The sequence below is a fragment of the Catharus ustulatus genome, chromosome 21 (genome assembly GCF_009819885.2).
Source record: "Catharus ustulatus isolate bCatUst1 chromosome 21, bCatUst1.pri.v2, whole genome shotgun sequence".
Lineage (NCBI taxonomy): Eukaryota > Metazoa > Chordata > Aves > Passeriformes > Turdidae > Catharus > Catharus ustulatus.
The window spans coordinates 545,793-562,012 of NC_046241.1; the positions used below are offsets into that span (position 1 = coordinate 545,793).

General features: G+C 47.4%; 1 protein-coding gene across 6 annotated transcripts in view; it reads right to left on the minus strand.

Annotated features, from left to right (window-relative positions):
- Window positions 1–16,220, minus strand: part of EXD3 (exonuclease 3'-5' domain containing 3) — a 256,655-nt gene that overhangs the window by 139,591 nt on the left and 100,844 nt on the right. For all 6 annotated transcript variants that reach the window (XM_033077471.1, XM_033077473.1, XM_033077472.1 and 3 more), the window contains one exon: window positions 15,596–15,634. In XM_033077471.1, the coding sequence (XP_032933362.1) occupies window positions 15,596–15,634 (39 nt within the window). The remainder of the gene's footprint in view (window positions 1–15,595; window positions 15,635–16,220) is intronic.

Genomic DNA, 16,220 nt, shown 5'->3' on the forward strand with positions numbered 1-16,220 from the left:
ACATTTCCCCTGGCCATGCCAGTCCTGACCTTTGTGCCTGTCTCCCCTCTCTGCCTTCTGTGACTGCACTGAACACGTGAAGAGGGGCTGAGTTAAATCCTCCCGCACATCTGCCAAGCCACTTCTCAGAGTCCTTCCCAAAAAGAACATACTTTCTTACTAACACTGCAGAGCAATTCCCTTTTCTTGCTCCCCCTGTGTCCATCCTATTGTCTCCCTGCCTTTTTACTTAAACACAAACTCTTTGGTCTTGGAGCTCTGTTCAGTTCACCCTGAGTCAATTCTTAATAAATCTCATTGTGGCAGCTTTATTTCTGGAAATAATGAGGTGCAGATTTTTTTATATTATTTTAGTGATAACAGATTTCTTCTTTCAACCACAAAAAACAAGTCTGTAAAGAAGGTTAATCTCTCAAGAGATATCCCATCTTGCATTCTGAAACAGAAAATAGCTTTGTTTGTCTTTTTACTGAAAAAAAGAAAAAAACCCAACATTCTCTAAAAGGGGAAAGGCTTCCACCGCAACAGCTCTGCAAGAGGCAAGAATGTGGAAACTTTGGCTCCAGAAGATGTGGGCACAGATGTAGAGAACGGTGTTTTGCCAGGCAAAATTCACCAGCACATTTCATGTGCTTTGTTGTCAGTAAATGAACACTTCTCAAGAGGAAACTGCCACGGGTGCTCTGAGCAACATCAGCGACATCTCCAAGCAGAAGATTCTAGCGAGCATGAGGCTTGTTTACATCCCTCATGGAATTCTAGACATATCACACATTCTTTAATTCATATGAGCACACAGAAACCCCTGACACCAACAATAACCCGTGATTAAAGCTTTCCACAGTGACGGCTGCAGATTTCCTACCCGTAAATCCTGTTCTCACCGCCAAAGCTTCACAAAACTCACACCAACTATGCAGGGCAAGCTCAGCAATGTCCTGACCTTAACCCATCAACCATTTCTCCACTGGTACCAATAATTTTGAAACCAAATATCCAATATCTCCCTTGGAAATCACTCTATTGAACCCTAGATCAATTTTATCTGTATATGTTAAGCTACATTTCAGTCCCAGCCAATTCTGCCCTTTGCCTCAGCATCTTTTCCCAAAGAGGGACGTTATTCACACCACTAACACTGGCTATTTGCAGAGTCAGATTTTAATTTAACTTTTGAATGTCTTGGCCAATTTCCCCTGTTTTCAAGTGCTTCCAGAATCAACAAAAAACCCTCCTGCTAGTGTAGAGAAAATGTCAAGGAGAATATTTTAGAGTCAGCAATTTTAAAAGGGGAAAAAGAAACCCAAACTTGAAAAGGACAAACCCCTGTCAGACATGGAGGCCACTGACAGCACTGCTGAATTCCCTGTGTTGTGGCAGGTATAGACATCCGTGCTTTAACATTCCCTGAACATGCCACTGTGATAGTGTCACTGCAACTTTATTGTATTTGTGCTGGAGGTTTCTGCTTCAAAGTTTCCATCATTTGTGCTGCATGGGGAGATGCTGCAGTGTCAGCATCAGATGTTATTGAAGAGAACTCCTTGAAGCATAAGGGTAGAGCTGGGACTCTCAGAGTCAGCTTAGACCAGGGCCACAGCCAGTTCCCTAAGGGGAGGGGGATCCTGCCTTCTGGAGAGCCTAGAGAGACCCTGCAATCCCAGACTGGTTTGGGTTGGAAGGTATATTAAAGCCCATCCAGTGCCACCCCTGCCATGGCAGGGACACTCCACTGTCTCAGGGTGCTCCAAGCCCCAGTGTCCAGTCTGGCCTTGGACATTGCCAGGGATCCAGGGGCAGCCACAGCTGCTCTGGGCACCCTGTGCCAGGGCCTGCCCACCCTCATAGGGATGGCTTTCTCCCTAATGTGTAATCTGACCCTGCCCTCCTTCAGCTTAAGGCCATTTCTCCTTGTCCTGTCACTGTCTGCTCATGTAAAGTCCCTCTCTCTCTTTCCATAAAAACCCTTCCAAGTCTCAACAGGTCACAATAAGGTACCCCTGGAGTTTCTCTGCTTCGGGCTGGACATCCCCGACTCTACCAGCCTGGCTTCAGAGCAGAGGGGCTCTAGACCATCTCTATGGCCTTCCCTGGACTCTCCAACAGGTCAAAGCCTTTGTGGTGCTGAGGGACCCCAGAGCTGGACACCGTGCTCCAGGTGGGATCTCACAAGGGTAGGGTGAAGGGGGGAAATCCTCTCCCTTGGATAAAAGAGGCCAACTTTGCCTCCACTCTGTCCTGAGCAAGGCTTCCTGTGAAGGGAGCATTCACTCGGCCATGGCCACCACCCACAGCCAGAGCCAGAGAACACCCTTAGAACACACTGAGAACAGCCTAAGTACACCTGGAGAACAGCAAGAGAACAGACTGGGAACACCCTTAGAACAGCCTGAGAACAGCCTGAGAACACCCTGAGAATACTCTGAGAACAGCCTGAGAACAGCCTGGGAATACCCTGAGAACACTCTGAGAATACCCTGAGAACAGCCTGAGAACACCCTTAGAACAGCCTGAGAGCAGCCTGAAAACACCCTGAGAATACCCTGAGAACAGCCTGAGAACAGTCTGAGAATACCCTGAGAACAGCCGGAGAACACCCTGAGAAAAGCCTGAGAATACCCTGAGAATACCCTGAGAACAGCCTGAGAACAGTCTGAGAATACCCTGAGAACAGCCGGAGAACACCCTGAGAAAAGCCTGAGAACACCCTGAGAATACCCTGAGAACAGCCTGAGAATACTCTGAGAACATCCTGAGAACATCCTGAGAACACCCTGAGAACACCCTGAGAACACCCTTAGAACAGCCTGAGAACAGCCTGAGAACAGCCTGCTTTCTCATCACTTGCAATGCTCTCTCACTCACAGGCGCTGGGCACTGATGCACTAATTTATGAACTGGAGAAGAACAAAAGAGGCTCCATTGAGAGCCCAGCAGCCCGGCTCTCAGATAGCGATCAGTGCGTCACTGCCAGAGCCACACTCCAGAGCTCGGGAGCCCATTACCACATCAATGCCGGGGAAGTGGGCTTGATCCTCCTTCACAAAGCTTCGGCACCGCGGCTCCCTGGGGCATGTTCACACTACCTCTCTCCTGCTTTGTGAATCAGGAGACTCAGCTTCCCGGCCCCCCAATGACTCTTCCAAAAGGCAATTCAGAGGAGTCTAACTTAGGCTATCACTGGCAGGGATCAAGGCAAAAGCAACTCTTAAAGTCAACTTGCCTCTGTACTGGGGCTTCTCACAGGGAGCTGATTGTTCTGGGAAACCTGGAGGAAGCTGCTGGTTTGTGGTGAGTAGCTGAACAATATTGTGTGACAGGATGCATGTGCTCCATGTTCCTGTGTGCCTCACACAACCACGGCCAAGTGGCAACCAGAAGAGTCACACCACACAGCTTCTCTGGTAAAGCTCACCCCCATAGGGGCTTTAGAGGTCCCTTCCAACCCAAACCATGCTGGGATTCCAGGAGATGGTCACTGGGTTGGAGCACATGTTGAGGCTGAGGGAGCAGGGCTTGTTCAACATAGGGAAGGCCTGGCTGGGTGTAGGGGAATATAATCCCCTCTTCAGTTTTATCAGGGGGAACCACAAACAAGATGGAGTCAGATCCTCCCAGAAATTCCAGCAAGGCCAAAAAGTAAAAAAAGGGGACAGTGAGAGAGACTAAGTACTGCAACAGGCCCAGAGGGGCAGTGGAACCAGGCAGGGCATGGCATCACTTTGTCCCACAAAGCTGGCCCTGCTCTGAGCAGGAGGGCAGAGATGAGCTCTCGGAGAAGAGCTAATTTCAAACTGAAATGAGGCTCTGATTGTGTGATTAGCAGTGCCCTGCATTCCCCAGGCTCCTCTCCACACAGACGGGTGGCTTCTTGCAGCAACTCCTGCTTTCAAGTCCCAGGCACCTCCCGGGTGAAGAACACCCAAGATCTCATTTACCCAGAATACAGGATAGTCCTGATCATGCTCAACAATACTACACAGAGATCCAAATACACTTCCTGCACTGGGATTCCTTCCAAATTTTTGTCAGGCAGCCCCTGAGGGAAGTAATTCATTTTCAACAGATGAAGTCATCATGTCTCCAAAATCAGCTCCGGCTGCCACAGATGTGAGCAGGTACAGAGCAGAGGGAAAGAACCTACATAGCTTTTAGAGGCAGATCTGCAGATAGAGTATTTTCAAAAAACACTGAGCAAGAGGTTGAGACATTTCTTTCAGCACATTGTTGGACATCCTCCATGGGCCTCCACACACCTCAAAGAGCCACGGAATAGATGAACCTGCTGTTGGCAGCAGCTCCACGGCACAGGGCACGGACACTGCCCTCCACAGAGATGAAAGGCTCCAAACAGGATGTTTCACTGAAGTGAATGTGGCATAATCATTCCCAGATTTCACTTCAGTAGCTTCAGTAGTGAGTGGATAGCACAATGTTTCTTGGCTGGACAAAGCACAAACCCAAAGAGAAATGGAGAACCATGGAATGTCCTGAGCTGGGGGAGACCCACAAGAACCAGAGAGTCCAAGTCCTGGCCCTGCACAGACCCCCCAACAATCCCAGCCTGTCCATCCCTGGCAGCGCTGTCCAAACGCTCCTGGAGCTCTGGCAGCCTCGGGGCCGTGCCCATTCCCTGGGGAGCGTGGGCAGTGCTCAGCACCTTCTGGGGGAAGAACCTTTCCCTGATATTCAACCAGAAACTCCCCAACAGATATTTAACAGGTTTAAGAGGGAAGATGCAGTGCTTAACAGGGACACTGCTCCCATGTGCCCAAAGAACCCCCAAAACACTTCAGGATGAGCTTCGTGATAAAGAGGACACCGTGGTACATCTGTGAGAAAGCAGAGCTCATCCTGACACTGGATCCCACTCCCCACTGACTGACAGTGCTGTCCTAAAAAATCAGCTCTTACTGCCCAATTGGCCTCTGCTGCTGCACAGAAGGTTTCAGTGAAGGGATCTTGTCCCATTGGTCCTGTCACTGCAGTCTTCAGACAGATCCCCAGAGGAAGGCAGCCTGGGGCTGTGCTGGTACCAATCAGCAGTGCTACTTGTCTTTGGGGCCACTGATCAATTCCTGATCTTGTTCAGCAATGTCAGCATAGCCAGACACTGTGGGGACTTTCCCAGATCATAACTTCTTATTTTAACTCACAATGAACTAATTTTCCTCAATTACATCCCACAACTCCAGGTATGCTGATAGACAAAATCACAACCCACCTGCAGTACTTGTTCTCCCCTCCACTTAGCTGGTCAGGGAATGGCACAGGTGTAGCTCTGCAACGAGCTGTAGTGTCTGACTAATCCCATTAAAATAAGTTTTGTTTGAAGAGAAAAGTAACTGAATGACATCCATAAACCCCCAAAAGTACAATTACATAGCAAATAGACTAAGGTAACTTTACCCTGCCTGCTTTTTCAAATATCATTTCTTTTTTTTTCTGTGAGAAGTCTATCCTGAGGGTCTGTGCTTCCTCCCAAAACCCCTTCCTCACAACCATTGCAGAGGCACCTTCTGAATTCCTACCTAACCCTGGCCCCAGAGCTATTGCTCATCCCAGGGATCAGCAAAGGACCAAGGACTTGGTCTGAATACATAAGCCACAGATTTTTTATATGCTTCCAGATTTCTTACACCTCAGTCCCATGATGGCAGGCTGGAGGTATTTTCTGGGAGCACTCCAGCACTTGGCAAGATTGAAGATGAATGAGGATGAGGAAAATGGCCAAACTCTTTCAGAGAAGAGTAGTGTGTTACTTATCACAGTAGATGCTTTGTCTAAGCCAAATGACACAGTGCATTGAAGACAAACTGGCAACCCTTATCTTCCCAGTGTATTTTGAAGTAGCATTTATCTCCCTGCCTTTTGTCATCATGTCACACACACACGAATGAAGTGTCACAGGGCCAATGGCAAATCCTGCTTTCCAGTTTAAGGAAGTGGAGGCTCCCATCGTGTACTGGGTGACCTGCACTGCTGCTGAGTCTCAGTGAGCCTGTGCCTTCTGTGACTAAACATTGTTTCTCTGGGCTTTCCAGCCTCAGAAGGTTTTTACAATCCAGGCACTTCCATAAATGTTCTACAGAAATCACCATCCCAGAACTCTGCTCTGGTTTGTATCCTGGAGTAGGGAAGATTGCACAGCTCCCTGCTGAGCTCTGGGGCTGCCTGAAGGGTGCCTACGCAATCTGAGCATTCCAAATTCCAGCTTAGCAGCAGTGTGTGACATCAACTTGTGCTACAGGATCTGCCTGCAGGAATTCCACAGAATGAGGAATTCCATGTGCTGCCTGAGCTGGGCCCACTGTGGGGACAGGGACAGGACCCTGCAGCTCCATGTCAGCACAGAGCTGCAGGTGTGTGAAGGAGTGAAACCACTGCCTCTGTGCTTCTTCTGGGACCTGAATTCACAGGGTGACACCTCATCTGCTTGTCAGGATATGCATGAGCCAAGGTCACTCCCATGCCTTCTTGGTTGGTTTGGAGCCCTGGCATTAACCCTAATGAGCTAAACCAGTGTGCACCACCAATAACTCCTATGTGCTCCCATACCCCGTCACGTACATCACGAGAATCCATAGACTCCATTTACAGAAAAAAGTCTCCTCTTTTTTATTTAGGAAAGCCTTCCAAGTAAATAAGCAAAAATCCTGACAATGGAAATACTTGCTCAGGAGCACAAAGTCTTCCCATCATTAGTGTATGGAAAAGAGATGCCCATGGGACAAACATGGGTTACCACTGATTTCTGTTTTGCCATGCCCAAACCTCCCTGGCTCAGAGCCAAAGCAATAATCAGTATCTGTGCAAGATCTTTCCCAAAAACAAAGCTTGGCAGTCAATTTTTCTCTCCTTGAATCTCTTTTGGTACACTTCAGCTCCCGGTGGTTTTTGTTCTGAAGGAGAAATGCTTGAGAGGGTTGACTGAATGAACTCTGAAATTTACACCCTGGCAAATTGGACTGATTTCCTAAATCCATAATTACAACATTCCTCAGAGATATGCATTCTTTCAGAGCGAACAAGGGAAGATTAGTTTCCTGTTTCTTCCCATTTACATGACTTCTCCATCAAGAGGAACTTTTTTTGTTTCTAAACAATCCTCTGTTTATGTGGTTCTCTTCTTGGCAAGGAATGGAGAACTAATCTTGCCTAAAAGTATAATACAGCCAAACTATCAATTGCCAGCAGCCTGATTCTTTGTGTGCAAGGCAGCTGATTTGCACAGGGCTTAGAAGCCAATATCTATCAGTGAGCACTCAGTCAGAGGCTGATCAATTACAGAGGGTTTAAATAATCTGGGATGATTATTGAATGGCTGGATCGTTTTACTGCTGGCTGGGTAAGAAGGCCAGAGAGGGTCTGTGTGTGAAGGCTGAAAACATAGTGACACTGGGCAAACAGAGCCCCCACACCTGCACAGCCCCAGCTCACAGCAGCTCCCACGGGGTGAGGGCATCGTGGGGCTCCTGCCATGGAGCTGTAGCTAAGAACTGGCTCCCACCTGCAAACAGAGTACGTGCAGAGCCCTGTTGTTTGCTTTGGTTTTTATCAGTGAATCCATCCTCTCCTCCTGTGCTACCCTGGGAAGCAAGCAAGCTCCATGTCCCATCTTCCCTCCTTTCCCTACTTGGCTGCACAGGTCAGTGTCAGGGCTCTTGACTAGGGTTCCCTTGGCCCTGGAGCAAAGGGAACAGGAGGATTTGCCTGTTTGAAGTGAGCCTCTCATTTTTACTCTGTGGGATACAAACAGGGGTTGGGGTGGTTCAGCTGGGAGAAGAGAAGGCTCTGGGGAGACCTTGTTGAGGCTCTCTGGTACCTGGAGGGAGTTTATAGAAAAGACAGAATGACTTTATACAGAGGCAGTGGCCGGGTGAGGGGGTAACAGTTTTAAACTGACTGAAGGGAGGTTTTTCTTAGGTATTAGGGAAAAGTTCTTCCCTGTGAGTGAGGTGAGGCCCTGGCATAGGGTGCCCAGAGCAGCTGTGGCTGCCCCTGGATCCCTGGAAGTGTCCAAGGCCAGGTTGGACACTGGGGCTTGGAGCACCCTGGGATAGTGGAAGATGTCCCTGCCCATGGCAAGGGGATTGGAACAAGATGATTTTTCAAGTCCCTTCCTGCTCAAAACCAGTCTGGGATTTTGTGACTTTTACCCTGTACTTGCTGCAGTTTGCAGTCACTGTCAGGTATCCTGGACACCACTCTTGATGTTGATTTTAAGGACCTGGTATGTTCCACACATTCCTATAAGGTTTTGCATGATCATCATTTCTGTATAGTTTCTTACTCCTAGGATGCTTTTCCCACTTGGCAGAACTAAACCTCCCCCAGCACACCCCAGTGGAGTTGAACAGTTCACTGATGCTCTTAACTCCTTAATCTAACCCTGACCTCTCAACCTACAGCCATAAGCCAATTAGCTCTTCTTTATACCATACCAAATCTCCTTCTGATGAAGCTGTGCTGCTGAGTGAATGCCTGCTAGTGACAGAAATGTAATTAGAGTGCCTAGCAGCATGCTGGCCCTGGCTGGTGGCAGGAGGCTAAGGTCAGAATGCATCTCTAACACACCAAAACAATTTAAAGGAGATTTTTCCTCCCCAGCGTGTTCTCTCCAGTTTCCTCTCTTCACTCTCCAGTACTTAATTCATTTGCACATTAAGGCTATTTGGCCATCAACTTTAAGACTGAGGTCCTGAGCTTTCAAAGAATCCTTTGCCAATCCCTCCCTGAAGCAGAATTAGACACCCAGCTCTGTCAATCCCCAGCTTGGCCCCATAGATCCATACTTCAGTAAATGGGGGCTGATTGTCTAAAGTTATTGAACAAACACATCTTACATCACCCCAGAGAAATTTGTGGCTGACCTTTAGAATTATTTTGGACAATTTGGTAAATTGGACAGCAAATGATGGCAGTTTGTCCTGACTTCCTTGTACATACTGTAGTATTACACCAGAATTCATTAGCATCTTTGTGCTTAGCCACAATTTATTTATCTAGCAATGTCTAGATTTGTTATAAATAAAATGATTACAATTACAGTTGGCACACCAGCTCTCTGGGTCCTACAGAGAACTAACACAGCCTAAACCATGCAGGAAGCAGTCAGAAGTATTTACATTTAACTGTACACGTCATCCTTTGACAGACTCCTCTTAGCTGGGGAGGCACGGAACATGCTGCATGTTTGGCTTTTCCCATGTGCTTCTCCCACAGCAGCTGGGGGTTTGTTCAATGCAAAGTTCCCATTTCTTTTAGCCCTGCAGTGCAAACCTCATTAGTATAGGTGCACATTTGCCTGCTCTCTCAGAGAGCAGAACGCAGTTGAAGAACCGAATCACAGTCATGGAATCAGATTATCCTGAGCTGGACAGGAACCACAGGGATCATCAAGTCCAGCTCCTGGAATTACAGAATGCTGTTCCTGGTTACAGACATGCCTGTTCTCTGCAACATCCTCATCAGTCATCCTTTTGCTTTCCAGTAACTGGTATTATTTCAGCTTCCAATCAATATATGACCCCACTGACAAGCTGAACTGAATGGAAAATGGAAGGAGATCAATACTTTGCCTCCCACTTTTCCTCCTACTACAAACTTCAGTTTGTCCATGTTTCATATTCCCTTTAAACCTTGATGTGGTTGTGTGCTCTCCCCAGAAACCTCCAACAAGAATAGTGAATCCAAAGAAAATGCCAAAGGGAAAAAGCAGAATGAGCGTCAAAGCACTGCCATCTCCACTGAGCTTCTGCCAGTCCCTGAACAGGGGACAAAATGCAGGGAGAGGAATAGAAGGAGAAATGGGACCTACAAATAGACACTGGGGGAAGAAAGGCTGCCAGTTCTGACCTGAAACAAAGCAATTCTCCCAATCCTGACTGCCTAAGAGAGACAGCAGACCTTAAACGTGTCACTAGTCCAGGTATAAATACCAGCTGTTCTGTAAAGGGGAAAAGGGAAAGAAAAATCAAACCTCTTTTCTGCAATGGCAGCTGGTAGGGAGCTGCTTAAAGCTGTGGAAAGATAAATGCAATTCTTTTGAGGATGGTTGAACTGGCAGACTGCAGGCAAAACCAGACCAGGAGCAGCTCCTGCATATTCACACACACTCCCATACTGGGAGCTGCTGGGCTCCAGGGGCTCAGCACCTCTGCACAAGCACCCACGTGCAGCACCACTGGTGGGACCATGAACATTAATTTCATTTATTCCCTGAGACTTCTAAGGCCAGAAGGAACAAAACAATCATCCAGTGGTTTAATTTCCTGCTAAAGAAGTCCACAAGTACTGACAGGGGACTCCACACAGCTGGTTAAACTTGTTTGGGTTTCCACCTTCAAGGAAAAGAGCCAGTCTGGGTTTGATGTTCGAGTGATACAATCCATCCCATCCCTGAAACACGCTTCACTCCAACCAGAGGGAAAGATGATTTTGTATTGCAGCCTTATACTGAGAGACATGTCACTTATTCATCACTTCCAGAGCATCATTCCCATCTGCACAGCACACACTGCTTCATGATCTATGGTTATTCAGTTCCTCACATTGCGGAGAAGTTGCTGTACTCAAAACAATTGAAAGTTTTCTCTAAATTTAAGGGTTCCAGGGAAGAACAGTGGATGTGCGTATTTGCAAAGTGACATTTTTGACTCCTTGTCCTTATTCAAGACTCCCCAGAGCAGGAGTCTTGGCCAGGTGTTCTGGACACAAAAAGCCTTTGAAAAAATAATGGCATTCTGCTCTTTAAAATCCCTTTAAAAATTCCCTCCTTGAGTATAACAGCTTTTACATTTTATTCCAGAGGTAGCTGTGTCAAAATGGCTCTGTGCAGAAAGAATCTTGGCATCAGCCACTGCCATTTAGAAATTAATTGGGCAAATAAATAAGATTGCATCAACTCCTTGCTGCAGTGTAAGGTAATTTTCACATATTAAATACCAGGAATTGTCAATGTTTTTCCAATGTATTGCACAGAAAGAAGGGCAGATTTCTGAATATTGTCTGTAAGCAGCAAAGCAGCATAACAACCCTTGAACTGTTGTGGTACTGGAGTTCTGCATGTCCTAGGAATTGCCAGCATCTGACCCCTACTCACCCAGAGAGGGAGCTGGCACAGTGCTTGATTTTCATGGTCAGAAATTTTAAAATAAATAAGCTATCTCACGGTCCCAGCTGGAGGAGGACAGAGATCAGCTGCAGGCTCTCCCTGTGCAGAAAAAGGGAAACAGCTGCCCCCAGGGCCCATCTCTGCATCCTCACAGGCCCAGAAGAAACAAAGGAGCTGCAGGTCAGGGGCCTGAGGAAAATGAAGGCACTTTCTGGGAGGTCCATCCCTGCGCCCTCCTCTCAAACCACACACCAAGGTCAGAGTGGCCCCAACCAATGCAGAATCAGAGACTGTTCAATGATTAAGGTAGAAAAAGCCCTCTGAGATGATCAAGTTCAAACATCAACCCAATACCAACCACATTCATCACTAAGGCACGTCCCCAGTTGCCACATCCACACATTTTTTGAATATTTCCAGGGATGGTAACCCCATCACTGCCCTGGGCAGTCCATTCCAGTGCTTTACATGCTTTACAAAGTTTTACAAAACTTTCCATGAAAGTTTTTTTTCCAATATCTATCTAGACATTCTCTGGTGCATCTTGAGGCTGTTTACTCTCATCCTGAACAAGAGGCCCCTGCTCCCCAGGAGCACCCACAGAACAAGTAACATCTTTCAAAACAGCAGCGCTTTTTTGAGCGCCAGATTTGGAAAGGTTTCAGATGTTAAATTTTGAGAAATTTAGTTCCCTGTGCAAACACTAGCACAGAACAATTTGGGATGTAGCAGCAAAAAGTCCCTTGGCTTAAGGTCAGTAAAAGTGAAAATACCATTTCTACCCATTCCCTGTCCTGGACAGTGGTTACACTGACAAATCCAAATAAACCAACGGGTTTGAACCCTGCCCAGTGCTGCTTCCAGTCACTGTCCCCAGCAAGAGCTGCAGTGCTGGGCAGTGTCACCCAGTTCTGCTCCACAGGAGAAGGAGTTTCATTGCAGGAAAGGCCAAACAAACACACAGAGATTTCTTGGTGTAACTTCTTGGTATGTTTGAGATAACATTTTAAATTGATCTGGCACTGATCAGCCCAGCTGAGTGTAGAAGGGCCTAGCTACAAGACCCCCAAAACAATGGTGAGAAAACAGCACTGAGAGCAGGGCAGCACAACCATCCTACACCCAAGTCCTCTGTCAAACTGGGACATTTCAAGTCAACAAAATGCACATGTCTGGTGCTATTTAAGATGTCCTGGTGCTCCAGCTGCCCCCGAGACAGAAGTGTCCTTCAGCAGGGCCCTTGTCATGCTGCCAACCTCCTACAAGTGTCTCAGACACAGTCTGACACCTAAACCCTGCCAGAGGTGACATCTGCCACCAGAGTCACTCCCCTGCTTCTCACTGCTATCACAGGTCCATGTGTGTTTACTTTTTGAAAGCCTGGCATGGAAAAAGTCCTTCCATGGAGAAACTCTTTCCATGCTTTTTAGTGATTTTGTCCTACAGAATGTCCAGGGGAACATCTGGCCTCCACAGCCCCTCTTGCTGCTGGCCTGCAGTTGCTGGCAGGACCACCCTGAACACATCTGAGCAGAGCCACAGACCAGCTGTGCTGGGCTTGCTCTGCCCAACTTGATCTTCTTTGTGCAGCTGCTGGGGCCAGGACAAACACAAAGCATGCAAAAACAGCAGCACAAGGGCACATAGAAAGCAGACAGGAGCCTCATGCCCTGCCTCTTTTCCCCTGTCTACATACCATCAATATCCTCCACACCTTTTCCTCTTGCTGGCACTCCCTGTGTTCCAGCAGCCCAGGATCCCTTAGGAAGGGAATGAAGAGCAAACAGCTGGCACTGAGCACAGAGTCTCTTCTCTTCCCCTCCCTCTGCCCTCCAGGCATCTCCTCTTGGAGAAAGTGCTGCAAGGGCTGACCAGGCCTGCAGCAGCCAGTGGGGATGAGGGCAGCCTGCTTAGGGGTATGAAGAGGTTTGGATCCCTCTCCTCCTCCTCCAGCCTCCTCTGCCATCCCTGCCTGGACACTGCTGCAGCCACTGGGCATTGGCAGGCAGAGGGGGCAAAACCGGTTTGCTACTGGGGTGGAAACAGGTTTTATTGGCCCCACAATTAACTCCTGAGTTTCTGCTGTTTATAGGAGCAGTCAGGATCACACCTGGGATTCATTCAGAGCAGGAACAGGAAAAATCTGTACTTGCACTGCCCAGGGTGAACAAAAGAAAATCCCAGTCCCAAAACGTCACTGGCCAGCAATGGCAAGCTCCAAGCAAGGACAGTCCCACCTTCAGCAGAGTTCCTGGTATTTCTATAATTCCTGATATCTTAATCTATATAATCACGAGAGCTAGTCATATCAATATAATTTATGTCTTTTTTTATGGCTGCAGCAAAGAATTTAAAAAATCTGAAACTGAAAATAATCCCATGAAGACTTCCACCCTCTTTAAACTTCCAATTGAAAAAGGTATCCAAAAATGATCCAGTAATTCTGACTGAGAGTTTGCCATTGTGGAGTATTTTGGGAGTTTTGGTTCCTATTCCTCCAGGTCACATTGTATGTCATCCTCTTTCTCCTGTCCTTAATAATGCCTGACCAGGCAGAGTTTGGGAGATCCAGACTTTATGTGAGCCTCAGCTGAACACAGGGATGGGACACACAATACAAATGCCATTGCTCCTCAGCTCCACAAGGAGACTATGGAATTTTTTTGATCAAACGTGTCAGGTCACAGGTGAAGCTCTAACCTTTTGTGAAGCTGTTGCCCAGAGAAGCTGTGGCTGCCCCTGGGTCCCTGGAACTGTGCAAGGCCAGGCTGGATGGGGCTTGGAGCACTCTGGGACAGTAGAAGGTATCCCTGCCCATAGCAGTGGGTGGAACTGGATGAGCTTTAAGGTCCTTCCCACCTCAAACCAGTCTGTGATTCTATGAAGCTCTGAGTGAACTTTGAGCCATTCCCTCCAGTAAAGCCCAACCTTTCAAAACCAATAAAGTCCTGGACAATGTTAGTTTTTGCAATGAAAACCAAAACTTCCTTAAAGATCCTTCCTTTATTCCCTCCTTTCCCTGCCAGCAGCAGCCACCAGCCTGCAGAGGTTGTTATTTCAGCTTCCTGCAGATGCACAGGTACAGATTCCCATCACTTTCAAGTGATGCCAGAGACAGGGATCTCTGATAGCATTGACTCAGGCTGATAACAGGCAAGTTTCAGCACCACTCGGCTGATAATTACACAGCTGTGAAAAATACACCAGTTGGCAACAAGCAGGAAATACAGAGTTTGGAATCCTTTGGAAAGCAAGACAACCCTCTGCCCCAGTGCAGTATGCAGGTCTGTGCTCTCAGGGCTTACCGGGCAGCACATATGCACTTCCCAGAGATATCCTGAGCCTCCTGTCTCCAGAGAGGGAGACTCAGGAGCTTTATCCCACACTCCATCATCAACAGAGACCCCTTCCCCACACACACCAAAGTACATGCTGGTGGGAATCATGGAGTAATGGAATCTCCTAAGTGGAAGAGACCCACAAGGATCATAGTGTCCAGCCCCTTGAGCTGGATGGAAGAACCCAACAGTTCTTTGCTGGTGTATCCAAACAGTGCCTGAGCCCTCAGATCCCCGAGATCATCAGCCTGGCCTGTTACCATTCAGAGCCCATGCTGCACCTTCAGATGGATTTTCAGAAATCCCTAATGGCTGCAGATGAGTCACAGAACAGGAGCAGACACTCACAATGGGGCTGCAGTTCCATAGGGAAATCATGGACACATAAATAACCACTACTGGTTAATCACCATGGAATTTTGTGCTGTTTCATTGTCACATTTGTAATTATTATAGGATCAAGCCAAACCATGATTTCCTGAACTCTCTTGTTTATACCCAAGAAAAATCCACCCTGCTCCCTTCTCCTTGTGCTGTTAAAATTACTTGTGTCCTGCAGCACAAGACAGAGAGGTCACATTAGTCACCTGTTGAAAATGGTCAGAGCATGCACAGGGAATCTAACATTTATCCCAGTTTCCCACACACCTTGCTAGCTGCTGAGGAACTGCCTCTTTTCCCCCTTCCTTGTCATCAATCAATGTAAATACTTGTAGTGTTCAATTACAAGTAAGTGCAGGAAAGTAAAAGAGTGTACTTGATCATCTTATCCAGATCATAGAATCACAGAGCCATGGAATATTCTGAGCTGGAAGTGACCCACAAGGATTACTGAGTCCAACCCCTGGCCTTGCACAGACACCCCAACAGTCCCACCCTGGGCATCCCTGAAATCACCATTCAAACATTCTAGTTTGGCTCCAACCAAACAAAAGCATTTTCAAAAACATAAAAGGAATTAAAATACAAGTGTTCTGCCTTGCCCTTCCCTGCATTTACAATTTTGCTTCCAATGTGTTGAGAAAGTGCAGAACTGTGATAGCAGGACTACAACATCCAGAGCTAGATATGCTAAAACATCTTAAAATAACCTCCAAGCAAACAACCCTGCAAAAGCAGGGAGAGGGAAATCCACACTCACCTGAATGTGGTCTGCCCAATTCTCCTCAGTCATGGTTTTCTGAAAAGACAAAATCCCTGCTGAGCCATCTTAGGAAAGGGAGGATGTTCCATCATACAGCAAACTAGAAATGAACACCTCATTGTCCCCACTGGCATCACCTGTGCCCAAGGAATGCACCCTGGGACACACAGGACACCTCAGCTCCTCAGTGTCTCCAGCTCGGGCATGGCAGAACAGAGCTTGGATGGGGGAATTCAGGGAACTCAGACCACAGCACATGAAGCATAAAAATGCTTATGCAGTTTGTTTGACTGTTCATCTCCCCAGCCAGCCATGAGGAGCCATCCTGAAGGCTCCAGCCAAGGGAGGGATCCCAGGGGTCATCTGCAAGGCTGAGCCTTCACAATATAAAAATACATTTTTTCTCAACAGTCAAATAATGAAAAATCCTCTGGCATCATGAGATCTGGAAAAGGAATCTCACAAGTTAATAGTCCCATTCTAATGTAGTTCAGAGCCAAACTTGGGGAGAAACTCAGGAGGGGACCTGCTCTCCGCTCTGCCAAGAACTGTGTGAGACCCACCATGAGTCTCACCCCAGAGCTGGCAGAGGGAACAGAAAGTGTCAGTGCCACTTTTATGG